Source organism: Magallana gigas, chromosome 10, assembly GCF_963853765.1.
Source record: "Magallana gigas chromosome 10, xbMagGiga1.1, whole genome shotgun sequence".
Taxonomy (NCBI): Eukaryota; Metazoa; Mollusca; class Bivalvia; order Ostreida; family Ostreidae; genus Magallana; species Magallana gigas.
In genome coordinates, this window is record NC_088862.1 from 35,906,462 (window position 1) to 35,927,755 (window position 21,294).

At 35.2% G+C, this 21,294-nt stretch overlaps 2 protein-coding genes across 2 annotated transcripts in view; both read right to left on the reverse strand.

Annotated features, from left to right (window-relative positions):
* Positions 1-21,294, reverse strand: part of LOC105332837 (uncharacterized) — a 302,923-nt gene that overhangs the window by 234,337 nt on the left and 47,292 nt on the right. The gene's annotated exons all lie outside the window — the stretch shown is intronic.
* LOC105347843 (uncharacterized) overlaps positions 3,736-21,294 on the reverse strand; it is a 239,174-nt gene continuing 221,615 nt past the window's right edge. The window contains exons 7-9 of the mRNA XM_066073573.1: positions 6,018-6,956; positions 5,532-5,614; positions 3,736-5,231 (exon numbers count right to left, since the gene is read on the reverse strand). Of these exons, the coding sequence (XP_065929645.1) occupies positions 5,547-5,614; positions 6,018-6,956 (1,007 nt within the window). The 3' untranslated portion in view covers positions 3,736-5,231; positions 5,532-5,546. The remainder of the gene's footprint in view (positions 5,232-5,531; positions 5,615-6,017; positions 6,957-21,294) is intronic.

The window sequence follows — 21,294 nt, forward strand, 5'->3', positions numbered from 1 at the left end:
TAGAAATAATATGAACAGTGGAGATCAAGCTTAAAACTAAATTAAAGGGGAAATTAATTAAATGTGTGTTTTAAATACTGTGTATAGCTATAAAAAAACACAGAAACCACTTAGACTGATACTACTACAACTCTGCGACAGAAAACTTGTTCAACACTCAACTCGTCCTCAAAATAAACAATGATGCAAAACCAACTCAATCAACCGACAAAGTAGTCCAAATATCACGTAAGTCTTGTCAATAAACTGTCAAGTCTTGAAAGTATACAGCAAATAGTTTTCTAATTAGCTTTTATAATTAGTATATTTGGAAATACGAGGGAAAACAATATGGGGTGTGCGCAAATTGTTAATGTTTTCACTTACACTGTACTGTACCCACACTTCCTTTCTTGCTATTTTTGTTCTTAATTTCAAATTCAAATGATCAATACACAATAAAGGGCAAAAATATATCTCAACAAAAAAATGGTTTAAGGATTAATTGTGGCCAAACGCAACCCTGTCTCAATCAATATTACAAAGGTATTTAAATCCGGATAACTTATACTAAAGTGCACTGTCTAACTAAAGAAATCACAATTTTACATGCTTTGTGGTATACCAATTCTTTCAACAGTTTTATGAATTATAATAAATCAAGACTTGTTTACCTTGAGGTAAAGTATGCATACATGCGTGCACACAAATTACTAATGTCAATATGGTGCACCAAAGTCTTATATCTATACGACTCACCAGGTGAGATACACAGTTTGTTTGCACGTGTTGTACTCTGTCAATGAGTTGAACAGCTGATCATAGGAATAACAATAGATGCGCGGATCCCAGTCAATTTAGGAACACAGGCGCGAAACACTAGTCATGGTTCAATAGGAATACACTGGCAATGGTCGTCATGGTTCACAGTTCACTGGGTAGGGTTGGTGAAGTCTTTCCAGCTCCAATTACATATAAAGTCACTGTGTCCCAACGTGGGCGCCAAAATGTTACAGTCTTTGTTTAAAATAACTGACAACAAAGATATCTGTATGGTTCGTTTATTCGTATCCGGACAAAGTGACTTTAAAATTTGCAATGTATATTTAAGCCCTGAAATATCATAAAACAATAATATAATTTATATCAAAATATAACATTAGTACAATATATATGTATTTCCATCAAGATAATATTTTTACATTATCTTACTATAATTGTACTTTAAACATTTAGCGGGAGGTAACTCTTATAATGTACATGAATTACATTTCTCCAAAATAGGTCATAAAATATATTAATCAGATAAAAAAATATTCAAAAACACTTTCTCACCATTCTATGGGAACAGGCTCATAATACGTACACCGAATGCGTGGTGACATTATATTGACATTGACTGATTCTGTAATATGAACAGAATAATTCTAAAAATATTTATTACTGAAATATAATCTAATTGATCTTATAAATGACCAATTTAATCAAATATCTGATCATCATAAAATTCTTATATACAATTGATTTGAGAATCAATTAATACTATAATATATAAACCAAATATTGATCTTTACACTGTATTCCATATAAAAAATATCTTTTCATTCCAATTCATTCATACTCATTAGTTTGTGATCATGGACTTAATTAATGTTTTCTGCAATTTATAGGATAATCAATTTATTAGTAGTAAGTGTTATAGGATATTAGTATACTTAGTATAACTTACCAGAAAAAGAGCAAGGTCTGGTCCAAAATTAAAATTACTTCTCTATATAAATATATAGTCTGCTTTGGTCAATGTCCAGACAAAGATTGTCAAACTTGGCGGTAAAACACATAAAGCAAAATATACAAACCAACCAAATTCAACCTGACACAAACAACCAATAAAAACCAAGATCACAAATATCCACTGACCAACTCATGATCAAGCACTGCCCTAAGGGTATATGTACATGTGTATGAATTAAAAGAAAGGGTGGATCTAACTTTTTATATGTGTAATGTTTAGATGTATTAATTACAATAAGTTTATTTATTTATTCAAATCAACAATTTTCATACTCTTACACATGTTTAAGATGTCAGCATTTAGGTTCATAATTGATGAAAATGTTATATGGCATGTAATAAAAACAGCGAGCAAGAGTTTTCAAGTTTTTTTTTTGACAGCTGGCACTTTTCTTAACTTTATAGGATAAATGGAAATATCATGGATCCCCCCCCCTCCACTTTTGTAGGAGCATGCAATAATGAAACTGCAAATAAGGAATTATAATTGAATTGAAGTTACAGTTAGGGTTTTTTCATGAATTTGAAAATTCACCCTTTTTTAATTGCTTGTCAAGATTATTTTGATGAAGCTGCCAACATACATTAAAAAACAGTACATGTTTGTATACCCTCTCATATTGCATAAGGTTGGAAGTTTTAAATAATGCCTTTCAGTTGATTTTGCAATTAATACAACAAATACAATTTGATAATACGACTATTAACTCTCAAGCTTTCAAGCTTACATGCACTTATATGATATGTGTGCATTCCTTAAAAATTGAATTAATAAAATAAATGAATTTCAAGTGATATATATGTACATGTTCTAGATCGAAGAAAAGACTAACATTTCGTCTTAAATTTGCACGTTCCATTTATAAATTTATGATCAGCAACGAAAATTAAAATTCATTTCTGATAAAATAGCCTAATATGATATGTGCATGCTTCCATTGAATAATTTTGTTTAGTCAGGCAAGCTATTTCGAAAGCTATTACTTGTATCAACAACATTAAAATTGTGTTGTTCTCTGATCAGCACGTGCTTCTGGTATGCAGCTATCTATTAATAGATACACTCTGCCGTGTTATCAGTTTGGAGGTGGGGCCTGCTTCCTAATATGCTTAATTGCCGTCCGTGTGGATATTCAACTAGGTCAACCCCGGTCTTGTATTGTTGATGGCTGCCACCATTAATGTGCGTTTTAAAATAAAATTCTACCCCAACGTGGTGAAAAAAATCCTAAATTCAACAACTGTTTAATAACACAATTTCTTTTCATGAAATCCGCATTACGTCTTAGAACGATGGACAAAGGCACGACAGAGTAGGAGGATGTTCATGTAGAAACCAGGCGAGTATAGCGGACACCAGGGCCCCCACCCAGAGGGGCTGTAGCGTCTATGTAAAGGGCCGTGGTGGACTAAAGCATGACGAGATTGAGAATCCTCGTCAGGTCATTCCTTTTTAAAGCAAAACTCCTCTAGATCTTAAACCGCTCAATGGAATTTCGAAAAACACTATGAAGATGTTCATATAACCACAAACATTCGACTTCATTAATTTATAATTGATATAGTATATAATCAACAGTTTCTAAGCGCAACTCCTCGCAAACCGCTGCACGGAATTACGTAAACTGGTAAAGCCTTGTAGGTTTTTAGAACATAATCTGTCAATGTGCATAATACCAGTACTAGTAAATACTAATTCCAATACTTTTTGTGAGTTCTTGCGCATTTCAATTTATAATTTTATTGTTGTTAAAAAAAAGTATAGACATGCATGATTGAAGGAAAGTTTGATATGATAGAGTTAGGTGGAGTTGTGCCCCTTTTAATATCAAATCATTTTCTTTATAATATGCATATTGAGGGAGATACACAATGCTCAGAAATTTATTTTGATCCATTATTGTTTCCCTGTTCTTCTGTAAACTGCACGGAGTCTGACTAATAAAAAGATATTACTAAATGGATAGTTAGATTTATTTTATTCACTTTCATGTACATCAAATGTGAATCATAAGTGAGATTACTTGGGGGGAAAACCCCCACAACATGATGTGCAAAAATGTGTAGAGCTATAAACACACAGTTTGTTACATCATTGAATAAATATATACACACGGTCCGTTACATCACTGAATAAGTCTGTGTAGAGCTACAAACACACGGTCCGTTACATCACTGAATAAGTCTGTGTAGAGCTACAAACACACGGTCCGTTACATCACTGATTTAGTCTGTGTAGAGCTACAAACACACGGTCCGTTACATCACGGAATAAATTTGTGTAGAGCTATAAACACACGGTCCGTTACATCACTCAATAAGTTTGTGTAGAGCTATAAACACACGGTCCGTTACATCACTCAATAAGTCTACGTAGAGCTATAAACACACGGTCCGTTACATCACTCAATAAGTCTACGTAGAGCTATAAACACACGATCCGTTACATCACTCAATAAGTCTACGTAGAGCTATAAACACACGGTCCGTTACATCACTCAATAAGTCTACGTAGAGCTATAAACACACGGTCCGTTACATCACTGAATAAGTTTGTGTAGAGCTATAAACACACGGTCCGTTACATCACTCAATAAGTTTGTGTAGAGCTATAAACACACGGTCCGTTACATCACTGAATAAGTCTACGTAGAGCTATAAACACACGGTCCGTTACATCACTCAATAAGTCTACGTAGAGCTATAAACACACGGTCCGTTATATCATTGAATAAGTCTTTGTAGAGCTATAAACACGCGGTCCAGTACATCACGGAATAAGTTTGTGTAGAGCTATAAACACACGGTCCGTTACATCACTGAATAAGTTTGTGTAGAGCTATAAACACACGGTCCGTTACATCACTGAATAAGTCTGCGTAGAGCTATAAACACACGGTCTGTTACATCACTGAATAAGTTTGTGTAGGGCTATAAACACGCAGTCTGTTACATCACTGAATAAGTCTGCGTAGAGCTATAAACACACGGTCTGTTACATCACTGAATAAGTTTGTGTAGAGCTATAAACACACGGTCCGTTACATCACTGAATAAGTTTGTGTAGAGCTATAAACACACGGTCTGTTACATCACTGAATAAGTCTGCGTAGAGCTATAAACACACGGTCCGTTACATCACTGAATAAGTTTGTGTAGAGCTATAAACACACGGTCCGTTACATCACTGAATAAGTCTGCGTAGAGCTATAAACACACGGTCTGTTACATCACTGAATAAGTGTGTGTAGAGCTATAAACACACGGTCCGCTACATCACTCAATAAGTCTGTGTAGAGCTATAAACACACGGTCCGTTACATCATTGAATAAGATACTGGTATCTGTCTCTTTAGGAAATATTTGGTCTGATTCCACCATAAACTGTGTTGGATACTTTAAATGAAAAATCATGGTCAGGAATCGACAATGTTTGTATTCAATAGCAGTCTTCATATCTAATGGTGAAAAAAGACACAAGTATAAATCCAAACAGTAATTAAAATAATATCAATTAATTATTGGTTATTATTTAATTGATCTGATTTGACTGCAATTTATTTTCAATAAATTCAAGTTTACATATAGCAACATACAGCCATATTTGGATGATCACAAAGTGTGAAATAAACAGGTGTCAGTATTACAGTCCATGTGAATTATACACAGCTCAATTTCAGCTGCAGATGTTGAACAAAGTGACAAACAACATGTGTGGTTTTGAGAGCAGACTAGATTTGTACAGAAACATTTACAACCTGTCAATATCCAAGCTATCTCCATTCTACGGCTGGTGTTGAGCTAAACATGACCTCATCATCAGGACGTGGTCTGTGTTCATCTACAACAAGTCATTAATTAGTTGCTATTCAATCTATATCATACAGGTTATGTAATGATACATACGCAAAGTCTACAAATAAATTAAATCAAATAAATAAAGACAGAGCTACATCTACAAATAAGTTCAAACTAACTACATTGACACATGCTTTCATAGTTATGTAATTAATTAAATCAATTCAATTGACATGTACTTGTAACAAAACAAATTACAAATACATGTGTCACTATATTAAAATCTGTAGAAACAGCTAACCCTGTAACAAGGAGTTGTTTATATTGACAAACAATCACACAGATAAACATGTCTTACATGTATCTTATTGACTGATAATTAACACGTACTGTGTGTCTTATTTATCTATATCTAATTAATGTGAATGATAATGACTCAGACTTACCTGTCAGAGCGTCCTCTCTGGTGATATACCTGTAGACAAACACCGTGTTGTTGTCCCCTGATCCGACACAGAGACAGTGAGTGTTGACATCATAACTCAGGCTCCATGGTTCACGCATCTCTTGTGATTTTGTCATTAGATGTGACAGGAACTGACCGTCCTTGTCCAACATCTGTACTGTGTTGGTTATATCATCACACACCAGGATGTGTGACAGCGCGTCAGTACAGATTCCACGTGGCTCTAGTCGTGGTCCTAATGGAGGTCCTGTGTAGGAGAAACGATGTCTTCCTCCACGCTCTGTCACCACTACAGCACCAGACCAACTGTCATCATCAGACACCACGACATCCCCATTGTTGTTCTCTGTTATATAGATAGGTCTCTTATACAGTTCCAGTCCTGTGTTGTCGTGTTGTATGGTTTGTGTCAGTTGTCCACTCTGGTTGTACCGGGTTACCTTGCCTGTCTCTGTATACTCATGTGTATAATGCATCCCGACCAGTAGATCCCCAGTGCACAGGGACCAGTACACACACAGTGGTTCCCATGTAGAGTCTGTTATCTCTATAAATGTTGTGGTTGTTTTTATATCCTTTGACAGTTTGTTGATGTTATCATTCCTATCTATATAAATCAGTTCACTCTCACTGTTCACTGTGTGTGATCCTCCATATAAACCACTACATGAATTCTCCACACGATGTAGAGGGACACCTGTTGTGTCTGCCAACATGAGATTGTTTTCATCATCACTGACCCAGACCCGGTCTGATGTCACACAGGAAATGTGATCACAAAAAACAACACCTGTCACTGTGAGAGAGTGAAGTAACTCGGGGGGAGACATCAGTTTCAGCAGACACTGGTTTCCTTGCTGTGGTTTTTCTGTCCCTGGGGTTGGGATTCCACTCAGTGACTCCATTACACGACTTTGATCTACAAACATCAAACATAGAGTTCTAATTCTGTATTGTTACAAGGAGTAGATTAAGTTTATCAATTAATTACTCTGATTAAAGTTAATATATTAAGTAAATTCATTACTCTAGTTAAAGTCATTAACAAACTTGTTTAAGTACTTAAAATTAATTTCTCTTGTGTAACTTGTTTTCATAACCATGATAATGTTTGCATCTTCTTATTTAAATAAATTTGAGCAGTAAACTACATATGGTAACATGTACATACATGTAATAATGAATAACAATTACATGGATATATAACTAATATATGAATTACAATCACAATGAAACAGATATAATCTGAATTAACAATTTAATATGACTTGTGTGATATAACAAAAATAACTAAGGTATACTTAGATCTCATTGAAACCTGTATGATACCTAACACATACATACTACATCAATGATAATGACTCAGACTTACCTGTCAGAGCGTCCTGTCTGGTGATATACCTGTAGACACACACATTGTTGTTGCCGTATGATCCGACCCAGAGACGGTGAGTGTTGACATCATAACTCAGGCCCCATGGTTCACCCATCTCTTGTGATTTTGTCAGTAGATGTGACAGGAACTGACCGTCCTTGTCCAACATATGTACTGTTTGTGTTTCACCATCACACACCAGGATGTGTGACAACGCGTCAGTACAGATTCCATGTGGGAATAGTCCTGCTGCTGATGGATGTCGTCTGTAGGAGAAACGATGTCTTCCTCCATGCTCTGTCACCACTACAGCACCAGACCCATAGTCACCAAAATCGTAATCAACGTAGTTATGAATAGAGTCAGACACCACGACATCCCCATTGTTGTTCTCTGTTATATAGTTAGGTTGTACATACAGTCCCCGTCCTGTGTTGTCATGTTGTATGGTTTGTGTGAGTTGTCCACTCTGGTTGTACCGGGTTACCTTGCCTGTGCATCTATCATAGTTCCACATCTCGACCAGTAGATGCTGATCCCTAGTATAATGCATCCCGACCAGTAGATCCCCAGTGGACGGGGACCAGTACACACACCGTGGTTCCCATTTAGAGTCTGTTCTCTCTATAAATGTGGTGGTTGTTTTCATATCCTTTGACAGTTTGTTGATGTTATAATTTCTATCTATATAAATCAGTTCACTCTCACTGTTCACTGTGTGGAATCCATTAAAACCACTACATGAATCTTCCACACGATGTAGAGGGACACCTGTTGTGTCTGTCAACATGAGATTGTCTTCATTATCACTGACCCAGACCCGGTCTGATGTCACACAGGAAATGTGAAAACAACCATCAACACCTGTCAGTGTGAGAGATTGATGGAGTTCAGGAACAGACGTCAGTTTCAGCAGACACTGGTTTCCTACGCGTCGGTTTCCTCTCTCTGTGATTTGGATTGCACTCAGTGACTCCATCACATCCTCCTTGTTGAGTGACTCAGTCATGGAGAGCTGGCTGGTGTGGAGTGTAGGATGTATCTGGGGGAGGGCTGTCTTTATGCAGGAGAGGAATTGTAGTGCACTGAATGTGAATTCTGGGTGTACATATCTGAGTTCATATTCCTGTAGGCTGACAATATGTCTGATCATTTCTTTCTTCTGTTTTAAACATCTGTGTTTGAAATCAAAGTCACAAAACACATTTTTCATGAAATCTTTTCTCACTTTGTTAATGAGATGCTTCAGTGTCTGGGCCTTTGTTAACATCTCTGATTGATAGAGGGAGAATTCTGTGTGACAGGTTTTGAAATCAGTTTTGATTTGTGGCAGGAGAACAGGTCTGTAAAAGAGAGCCTCACTTCTGATGGTGTGAATGGTTCCTCTGTGTTGTTGTCGCTTTGTTTGATATACTCTCTGAAGATTTATCCACCGATGTGTTCTATGTTCTGAACAATGATAGCAGACAGGGAGTTCACAAGGTTCACAGTACATCTCACGAAACATGTAAAGATGTCTCACACAGATCTCTTGTGTTAGGATGTAGTTGATTTTATCACGGTGTGAAACAACATCATGGTCTATTGTTTGGAGATCTTTTACATGGTTCTCTTTACACTGGGGACACAGATCACATGGACACGATACACAATAGTACTCTGTGTCCCCTGGACACTTAGAACACTGATGTACTTTACATGGAGTGCTTGCTGTTTCCATTGTGTGGAGGGACTAGGTCTCAAAACCTGTTCAATAAAAGAATAAAGTGTTTCAAGTGAATTAACTATTTTTTCCATATCAAATTTTATAAGGTATGTTTTCATTTAAAATTGATCTAACTTTTAAATAATGATATACAAATATCATATATATAATATATATTTCCCTACAGAGATACATGATGCTTCACATAGATAATGATTCATAATTCTGGCTCTGTTACAGAAATACTCAAAAAGAAATGGCCCAAAATATGATTGACATGAGAGAGAGAGAGAGAGAGAGAGAGAGAGAGAGAAGAGAGAGAGAGAGATCATACATGTTAAGCAGAGAAATAATGGGAGAGGGTGTGGTCAAAACCTTATCTGCTTAACATGTATTCCCCCCCTCTCTCTCTCTCCTCTCTCTCTCTCTCTCTCTCTCTCTCTCTCTCTCTCTGCTTAACATATGCCCTTGTCTCTCTTTTCTTTAAATCTCTCTCTCTGTGTATATCTCAGACTTTTCCTGCTTAGCATGAACTCATGCTTTCTCATTCCTTCTTTCATTCTCTATCCCAGCAGGGTTGTGCCTAAGACCTGGGGGAGGATCTAAAATAATTACCTGGCTATCATTGCATTTCAATCGCAATCCAGCTATAAGCTAGACCCCCAGACCCACTTTTACTTTTTTAATTACTTACTTCTACTTCAATTTTTTGAGACAACCCTGTTATCCCTCTTTCTCAAAATTTATCTACTTTTCATACATGCTTGCTTTCTCTGAGAGAGAGAGAGAGAGAGAGAGAGAGAGAGAGAGAGAGAGACAGACAGACAGACAGACAGACAGACAGACAGACAGACAGACAGACAGATAAAAAAACAAGTATACATGTTAAAGCGAAAAATTATGGAAGAGGGAATGAGATACATTCTTTCTCTGCTAAACATGTAACCAGTGTCTTTCTCTCTCACAAACTTTTTCTATGAACATTTACTCTCTTTTTCCGTCATGTACATATGCTCTCTTTCTTTATTTCTTTCTCACTATATAAGACTTTTCTCTGCTTTATATATATATATATATATATATATATATATATATATATATATATATATATATATGTATGTGTACTTTTGGTTGTCCTTTCTTTGACTTTCTCCGTTAAACATGTACCCTTGCTCTCTCATTCTTTCTCTTCCTCTATTTATCTTTTCCATTTCCCCTGCTTAACAGAAACTTTTGCATTCTAATTTTTCTCTTATTTTCACTATTAAATTTAATTTCTCTCTCGTTCTATATCTCCCTTTTTCTCTCTCTCTCTGCACTTCTCTGTTAAACATGTAACCTTGTTTTCTCTTTTTATCTCTCTATCTATCCTTTTCTCACTTTCTAGAACATTTTCCAGACAAATATTCTCTCTCTCTCTCTCTCTCTCTCTCTCTCTCTCTGTATACCTCTAAGCATTTCCTTGTTTAGCTTGTTTCTCATTCCTTCTATCATTCTATATCCCTTTCTAAGAACATCTCTGGTTTGATACATGCTTGCTTTCTCTGAGAGAGAGAGAAAGAAAGAAAGAGAGAGAGAGAGAGAGCAGAGAACAAATGGGAAAAGGGATTGAGAGACTTTCTAAACATGTATCCACTGCCTTTCTATAACACCAAGTTTCTCTGTCTATTTTATCTCTTTAACTTTCTCTGATAAACATGTACTGCTTCTTTTTCTCCCTCTTTATTGAAATTGAAACACATCAATTACTAGTATATTTGATGTCATTTGACAATTGGCTGATAGTCTATGACTATGTCTGAGTATTTGACAGTGGCCTATGACTGGCTTTCCCCCTTACCTTTGCTGAGTATTTCACTGTGGCCTACGACAGGCTTTCCCCCTTACCATGGCTGAGTATTTCACTGTGGCCTACGACAGGCTTTCCCCCTTACCATGGCTGAATATTTGACTGTGGCCTATGTCTGGCTTTCCCCCTTACCCTGGCTGAGTATTTGACTGTGGCCTATGACTGACTTTCCCCCTTACAATAGCTGAGTATTTGACTGTGGCCTATGATCGGCTTTTCCCCTTACCCTGGCTGAATATTTGACTGTGGCCTATGACTGGCTTTCCCCCTTACCCTGGCTGAGTATTTGACTGTGGCCTATGACTAGCTTTCCCCCTTACCCTGGCTGAGTATTTGACTGTGGCCTATGACTGGCTTTTCCCCTTACCCTGGCTGAGTATTTGACTGTGGCCTGTGACTGGCTTTCCCCCTTACCCTGGCTGAGTATTTGACTGTGGTCTATGACTATGCTCTCGGACAACAGTTCTTACCCCAGGGCTAACACAATGACTACTGCCCTCATACCTATTTAAGAGCTGTATAATATGATGTCTATGAATGACACTCAACGACAAGCGAGCGATTGCAATAGGTCTCCTGAGTGACCAAGAAACAAAAAGATTAGCTGCCTAATAAAAATTCATAAATATGACAAATTCTGAATATGAATACTATACCACATATGTATTTTGTTTTTCTTGACTTCATCCACTGCATCTCTGTGTATCATACACTTGAAACCTGTAAAGAGACCACACAATTCTACACACCAATCACCAATACATGTAAAACACAAAGTAATATTATACAGCAAATAGTTTGGATGGTAAATGAATTTACAATAAAAAAACAAAGGTACTTAATATTTATTTAAATTTCATCACCAATAAAGAGAGAGAGAGAGAGAGAGAGAGAGAGAGAGAGAGAGAGAGAGAGAACTATTACACTAATCTTTATCTAACATGACAATGTGTGTTTTGACCTATTTTTTAATAATCGTCTTCATTAATTATTCTGTGCATTTCTAGCTTAATTATTCATTAATGAAATGATTGAAGAATAGAAATATGTATTATACATTTATTAAAATTTTGGATTGTTTTAAGTATAGGTGAAAAGGGAAACAACTCCTTTTATGTTAAAACTGGAAAATTGAGTTATTCCCCTTTTCACTCTGGTTGATCAGCGATACTTTTTAATTAAAAGCGGAAGCGTCCCAGAAACTTTGCTCAATAAACCTTCAGATTTGTATGTAAACCGATAATTCATGATCAAATCATCAATTTATACTATTGATGAGAGAATAGAGAGGGATCAGCTGAATAAAATGCATTTAAAAAAGATCAACATTAGGCCATAAAAAATTAATATCTTGGTTCTAAGGAAAATTTTCAAAAACAAATGCGGTCAAGCGGTGATAATTTTTTCTTTTTATTTCAAAAAAAAAAAAAAAAGGATACAATATTTTTATTTTTATTTTAACAATGTGCAACTCTTATTCAAATCCAGAAAAAGCGATGTTTTAAATGAATAAAAAGTTACCTTGCAATGAATGTATCAGATTTTTTTTAGCTCAAACTAAATGAAATAAATAAGTCATCATGTTCTTCAAGAAACACCACAACTACGAGACTTGACAGAGCCATGTGTTTAAGCATAATGGGATATTTAGTATAGAGCAAGCTGCAGGAACTCTCCTTCTACATGCATTTCAGGTTAAATGACGTTCTTCTTCATATACCAAAACTAAAATCATTGCTGTTGCGATCATAACTAAACAGCATCTCGTAACTAGATTCGGTGGCCATTTGCAATTGCTATAATCAAATCTGAATCATCGTGATGTTTGCAATTATGTTCTATATTAAGTCAAGCATTTTACTGACTTGAGTATCTAAAATGCAGTCCTAAATCCGTATTTTTTTTTTGGAATAAGCAAGTGCACCATCAAAAGTTTATTTTATTCATTTTAATAGAATAAAAATCGGCAATGCTCAATGTGAAATCAGATGGGCGCTGGCCTGAGAACCAAGGAATTACTTTTTGATGGCCTCCCATACCACACTTACGGTAACCTAATTCAGTAGTGTCAGAGACGGTTACCTCTTATCTAAATCATTGAATGTAATGTATACAGATGTCAATCAATTCACCCAACTTATACCATTGATAGAATAATGAAAGATTAGCTGAATAAATTACTGCTGTATCATAATTAAATAAAATTAATGTTCATACTTTACCACAGTTATAAATGTTTTTCCAAAACGGGATCAGCTAGTTCTACCCTGAACTTAAGATGAAACACCTAAAAATTAAACAAGATATCATATATATGTCACAAACATTAATGCATTGTTTGCTTTATACATGTAGTAAGTTCAAATTAGTGTTAACTATATGTAAACTTTTGAAAACACATCAGCCTATCTATGGAAATCCTATCATTTTTTTTTTTGAAAACTTTGACTAACAAGTTGCAGGGTTGCAAATAACCACTCGCCCACTCGCAAATGCGAGTAATTTTTACTGTGGGCGACCATTTCTTAAAGATTTAGTTGCCCACATGGCGAGTATAAAATTTTTTGGCAATCAAGGACCAACTAAACGAAATTGTCACTTTTTGATCGGCAACTTTGTTGGAATTTCCTCCATAAGAGAATTTAAAGTCGCTCTGTATTATGAGTTTACAATCGTTTAAGTTATCCCCAAAGGCAATCAAATGATAATTAACTAATTCTGAAGACGTTTTCACAGCATCAGTTAACCCCTGTTGTAACTAATAACTCGAGATTTTCTTATCTTTAGGGGTTATAAATACCGGTGATGCAACCACATACTGTGCAACCGATGTTTATTACTTTTAGTGTTGTAATTACTATTAGTTGGTAATTTGTAATAAGTTAATTAATAATTCTGTTAAATTAATGTTAAAATAATCAGAAAACCGTTTGTTTACAGTTATCTTAAAAAAATAAGATCCTTTATATAACAGTTGTAACTGGGTCAAAGGGTTGGACTAATGCCTCCACAATACACAGAAATACAGGACTAATTTTATTTGTCATTTAGCTATTCTAACAATTACAAAACATCTCATCTATAAAATGTATGAACACATAAAGAATTAAATTTAATAAATTGGATCTAATTCAAATTAATAATGGCACTTTACAATTTTTATTCTACATGTATATATTTCAATATTATAAACTAACTTCATTGTGAATATCAGTGGGCCCCTATAAACTATTGTGGGCTTGTAAAACTTGAAAAGTTGGGAGCCCACATGGCCCCTGGGTTTGAAAATGTTATTTGCAACCCTGAGTTGACAGGATTGGGAAAATTAACAGATGATTTGTTTTCAGATATATTTCATATTAACAGATTAAAACACACATAAAAATGTAAAACATGAATTTTAAATTAGACCATTTGAGAAAAAGCTTAAAATGCTTTAAAAATGGAATTTCAAATAGAATTGGGAGCCAATATTGGCCCATGAGAAGGTAATTGTGCAAGGTTCTGTGGAATCATTAGATTTTATGGTGGCTCAATTTTCGTGGAATTTGTGCATTGGTACCTCTTATCTACCGGAACAAATTTACTTTCTCCACGAATTAATATACCTCAGTTATAAAGTCGTATTTCCTTTTATAAGTAAGAAAATACATGAAATCACGTCCCCAAGAACACTCAAAATGTAGTTCAAAAATAAACCGAATGGCTAGCATGGCTAGGGGAGGAAAGGCTTCAAAAATTGAATTCTAAATAGGATTGGGAGCCAATATTGAGAAGGTCAATGTATACACGGTATAAAAATAACATTTATTAATAGTTTAAAAAGAAACCGACATGGCTAGCATGCTTTGCAACCAGTTTACATCAGTTTATAAATATAGGCCCACAGGGTAAATAAAATTGTTAATTACAACTTGGGGAACTTTTCTTTTAATGCATTAAAAACAATATTTTTCCAGTACGACCTTATATTTTCACGTTTAAGTAAAATTTTGTACTTTTTTCATCTCTAGAATTTACTCTGTCATTCGACAGTTTGACAGTGATGATGTACTTATAAACTCTAAACAAACATTACCCTAGTGTCTTTATTAATTTGGCCTAGACGAGCACTAAAAATTGTACTCTAATTTAATTATTTTGATAGGAAGTATGCAATCTAATTAAAATTAGATCCTTCACGCTCTCATATTTTATATGTCGCAAATACGACAGCGTGAAGGATCCAATTTTAATATAAGATTGGGAAGTATGTCATCACAATATGGAGGTATCCCATACTGGTAAATGACTAGCTGCAGGACTGTAGCTCCCGGTCTGAAAAAATTCGGATGGACGACCTGGGAGCTACATTACCTCCCATAGTAAAAAACTGCAATTTACGGCGCACAAAAAAATGCGCTAGGTTTTGACTGATTAATCTCATCTACGATCACATTCTGTACAAATATTTAATCCCAAAAAATTCCTCGGACATTTTACTACAGATATTGTCACTTCACTTGCCTCTGATATTCTTTTAAACACCATCCCCAGCCCTGTCAATTAAAGTGGTGCATGTTTGTTTACATTTAAAAATGGCGACTCTCGATCTCGACGTAAATTAACATACTTCATTTTCCGAGGTCGGTTATCATGTTTAAGAAAAGGTCTGAGGCAAGTAAAGTGATGATATCAGTAGTAAATTTGCTGAAGAATTTTATGGTTCTAATTATTTTTACAGAATTTGTGTGAAAATAAGGTTAATAAGTCCAAACTTAGCGCAATTTTTTGTGCGCCGTAAATTGCAGTTTTTTACTATGGGAGGCACTGTAGCTCCCAGGTCGTCCATCCGAATTTTTTCAGACCGGGAGCTACAGTCCTGCAGCTAGTAAATGACCAATTCTTGCAAAGAACCATTTCTCACTAATGCATTGTTCCGTCATTTATCAATCAATAAAATTATCTACGAAAAATGACATAACAATTCACTGGAGAGAAATGTTACTCGGCAAGAACTAGTCGCCTGCACCACCTTAATCCTGACCTTCACAAAACGAAAGTAGATTTTACAGGAAAGACGAAATAGATGATTTATCTACATCCCCTCGATTTCTGATTTCCCGTAATTTGTGGTATCATTATAGAGTGGTTTCATTTTATCAGTTTATATGTTAAGTTCGCACACTGTAAATAAAGTGATACATGTAATGGCTAACTATAGTCACACTCCTCTTTCATAGTCAACTGCTTTGTCCTGTAGCCCGGTAACGATAATTCCACAAATTCCGTAGCCAAAATAAAGCAACCACTTTAAATGAAGTGCACTGATATGTAAATAAAATAAATACCCAGATAAACACGGAGAAACGCAGTGAAACAGAAAACTCTTACATTCTCATGAATCAGACGATCTGCGACGACAGTCTACATCACGTGACTCCAGTAATGCGAGTATGACTAATGACACGAAGCATTAGAAGCCCGAAAACACACTGCTCGTGTATTTATGGTATCGGGTTCGTTCGCCCTATCCACCTGTTCGCCTTAGTCCGTTCGCTCTAATTATCGTTCGCCCAAATTATCGTTCGCTCTAAACCTCGTTCGCCCCTAGTTCATTAATAAACCTCATTATAAGTTATTTCATTTACCTTAATAACTGAAAATTTATTAACTTTTATTAATTATTCGTATATTCGATGTTTTTCCTTCATCAAAACGGACGTACCTGGTATAATTGTAAGATTTTATTGTCGATAATCGTCTTCTTGTTTTTATAATGATTCGCTTGGTGTTTTTAAGCAATCAAAGAAATTGAGACCTTAATTGGCTTATTGAGAAGCTTAGCAGATGATTATCACCTATTCTACAATTTATCTTTGAAGAATTTACGTAACGCAATCCTTTGATCTCTAAATGAGATACTACTGTATAACGCCATAAGATATAAACATATATCTTGAGTAAATTAAGTTTAATAGCTATATTTGTTATACTTTCATGTTAAATACTGAAATCTGATTGGTTAAGACGCAGTTAATAATATTTACTATTACCCTCAGCGTTAGCAACGCACTTGGCAACGGGTAACATTAAAAAATGTTACATGCGCGAAAATTATGCGCGTACGGTTCGCTGTAGAATTCACGTTATTCCTATATAAAAGCAGTAAAATTTTCTTAAAATTTTTAAAAAAGACATTCAGTATAACAAAATAAATAGTGCCTGTTTGGGAGGATAACAGTTGAAATTGACACCCCGAGAAAACCATTGTCAACCGACGCTGTTACCCTCCCAAACAGGCACTATTTATATAATATGTATACGTATTATTGATAAATAACATATAAGACATTATGTGAATTATATAGCTTGAACATTCATAAATTTGTGTATAATTTTTTATGTAGTAGTAGTTTATTTGCGTATACATTACATACATTGTCATAGCATACGAAAACTACATCTAGTTCTATTTGAATTCGTTAGTTAAATTTCATTCAAAGCTCCATTATTTTTCCACAGCAATCATAACGGGCGGGTGCACAATTAGTCTGCATACTTATTTATAACTGTGTGTGGGGAGACAAGCATGTAGCGTTATATCCTTTTTAAAGTTATATACAGCAACTGTACATGTTTTTTTTTTAATTGTAACTTTGCAAAGACTGCTCTCTGATATATAGGTCCCTCGTCGAAAACCACAAATTTCATAATCATGATACGGTTATATTATGAGGTAAAATTTATTATAATTACAAAATAAATACATAAGAAAATTAGATTTAGTAACATTAAAAAAAGTTTTCGTAACGATATAATAATGCCACGTAAGTCAAATGGTCATTATTTATAGAAGTGGTATTATTTTCATTAATTGATATATATCTTCATAATGTTTAAATTGATCAGAATACACAACAAATATAAATTAACCCTATATAAAAATAAGGCGAAAGGACCTAGTGCGAACGGCGTCAAGAGCGAACGGACCTAGGGCGAACGGAAACTAGAGCGAACGGCGTCAAGGGCGAGCGCGTTTTAGGGCGAACGAACAGCCAATCTGTATTTATGTGCATTGTATAAAGTTGAATATAAAGAGTTTAAAAAATATCTAGATTAAAAATAAAATCTCTGACACAAATCCAGGATTTGAAAATGTTTTACTACTGTTGCAATCGGCAATCCTCGGCTGATTCCGCTACGCTCCATACAAATGTCGAGTGCGCGAGACATCCGAGGAGTTCCGAGTGACTACTGTTGCGCTAGCCTCTCCAATATAAAAATCAAAGTACTGAAAAACGCTAATGTTAGAAATATAGCGACTGATTTGAAAACATTTGTAGAAGAAACATATTTGAATCAGGATTTCATCGTAAAAACGCATTTACTCAGAAATCTAAAATGAAATAGACTTCGGATATGCTTTAGTTATAGAATACATAATTTTTTTTTTTTAATGATAAATGCATGCTGGCGTGTTGGAGTGAAAACAAAATATGCTGATGTCTGGGCTAACCAGACCTCACATCTTTCAATGTAAATATAGACCACTATGATAGAAATTCGTTTCTGGATTTATTTTTTTTTGGGGGGGGGGGGGCAAAATTCAACCCCAGGGCCGCTGTGCCCCTAAACAATTCTACAGCAAAACTCGAATATAACGAACACGGATATAGCAAATTTACGGCTATAACGAATTATTTTTCATGTCCCGGCAAATTTCTTATATAAACCTATAGAAAATAATTATTGATGTATATAACGAACACGGCTATAACGAATTTACGGCTAAAACGAAGTAATTTTAAGACCTCCGCTGGCAAAATTTTAACGTATTTTATCAATTTTATAAAGAATTTTTTCCATTTCAAATTTCATTGAAAAACATGCAATATTCAGATGCATATATAAAATCCTCAAATTCAAATAGTATCCGGAATTTTTTTTAAAAATTGAAATGAAATGGTCATATTGACATTTTTTACGAATTCGTTATAAACGTATAGCGAATTACGGCTATAACGAAGTTTTTTCTATGTCCCTTGAAATTCTTTATAAACGAGTTTTGCTGTATTTTATTTTATTTCTTTGAACAAAACCTATCAAAATATCGAAAAATTTTTTAGTGGCAGGCAGGTCTTGAAGGATATATCTAGGCCAAAAGCCATGCAGAAATATAACTTTTACTTAGAAAATGCTGTTTAATTTGGCCAACTTTGAAGCTTAATAATAAAACTGCAAAGTTCAAAATGCAAATTCGAAAAAATTTAGGAAATCTATCTCCCCTATAGGTAAATTCTTTTGTTATTCACAATAGATCCTTTTAGGAATATTTGATGGTTAGTTATGTTAACCATCCAGCCACCTAACGCTGGATATGTGGCCATCTTGTGGATTTGAGGATCAACATGTAAACATTTCTTGAACTGGCTTGTATCTGCCCGAAACTTTTGTCAAAAGATAGCAAGAGGCCCAAAGGCTACACATTAATAGGCCTGACAGAGATGAAATAGGTAGAAGACCGAGACTGCTTGAATGATTTCATAACATTTGCCTACTCATATCCTTTTAACCAATTTTAGAAGTATCTGATGGTTAGCTGTGTTAACCATCCAGCCAACTAAATGGGGATGTGCGGCCATCTTGTGGATTTGAGGATTACAATGTAAACATTTCTTGAACTGGCTTGTTTCTGCCCGAAAGTATTGTCAAAAGATAACAAGAGGCCGTATCGGTCACCTGAGTAACTGCAGTGTGGCTTTTGCAATGTTTATTCATGTGCATTATGATAACATGGCTCATAAAATCTTTTTAAATATTCCAGGATTCCTTATAACTAATAAACTTTCTAAATTAAAAAAAAAAATATGACAAAAATTGTAGCATAACATACAGTGAAATAATTGAACAAATCAAATGTACAAAAAAATAATTGGTCGAAATTACACCACCCTACCCTAAATAATCATTAGAGCATGCCCTAACACCAGAACCATTGACCCAGGGGCCATGAAATTTATAATTTTGAAAGAAGCACTCTTCCTCATCATAACAATGTACTTAATTCATCAGATTAATACCCAGTAGCAGAGAAGGATATTTTCAAAAAATTATTGCATTTATTAAGAGCCCCCCCCCCCCCCCCCCCGCCAATTGTCACAATGTTGTCACACCTGTTGTGTCTGTCAAGATGAGATTGTTTCTATCACTGACCCAGACCTGGTCTGATGTCACACAGGAAATGTGTAAACAACGATCTACACCTGTCACTGTGAGAGAGTGGGGGGAGACATCAGTTTCAGCAGACACTGGTTTCCTTGCTGTGGTTTTTCTGTCCCTTGGGTTGGGATTCCACTCAGTGACTCCATCACACAACTTTGATCTACAAACATTAAACGTTAGAACATTAGAGTTCTAATCCTGTATTGTTACAAGGAGTAAATTAAGCTAACTCTCTCTCTCTCTCTCCCTTTTTCTCTCTCTTTATTTAACTCTCTATTAATTAAACATATACTTTTGATCTCTCATTTTCTTTATTTATTTATCCTCTCCTATCTTTCTGTCTCATAATTTCTCTTCTTGCTTTCTCGCTTTTCTCTCCTTCATTATTTCATTCTTAAACAGGTGCTCTCTCCCTCTCTTTCAATCTTTCCTACTCATTCTGGCTTTCTCTGTAAATTTTGCTCTCTTATTGTTGCTTTCACTCTCTTTTTCTCACCCTCAGTCTGTTCCTGATTGTCTATGATAATACATATTTTCTCTCTCTCACACACTCTCTGTCTCTGTCTGTCTGTCTCTCTCTGTCTCTCTCTGTTTGTCTCTGTCTGTCTGTCTGTCTCTCTCTCTCTCTGTGGGTCTTACTCTTCCTCTCTCTCTCTCATAGCAGACATTATCTTATCAGTTTGACTCACTGTATTTGTTAACATAAAAAAAAACCAAAGAGCCCATGGGCCACGTTGCTTGCCTAAACAAATGTTCCTTATATTAAAATGTTAATAAATGTTATGTGGGATGTAATAAGCAACAGTGAGCAAAAATTTTCAAGTAAAAGGGATGTTCACCATTCAGTGCACGTGTGTATTATCCTGATTTAAAAATAGATTAACCATATTTGAAAGGTGGATGGGGGAGGGGGGTCATCGCAAAAGGTTGTTAAATATTGTCTAAGGTACAATGTAAGTAATAATTGATGTTGGATTAACATCATAACCAAATAATCATCAGTTTAGATTAAACCAAATATATATTCATATAGCTAGAATATTTACTGGAGGGTGTGACCCGATTTTCGATCAATTGGGCGATTTCATTCATCTTAAAAAGGGTACATAACTCGCGTGTCTTAC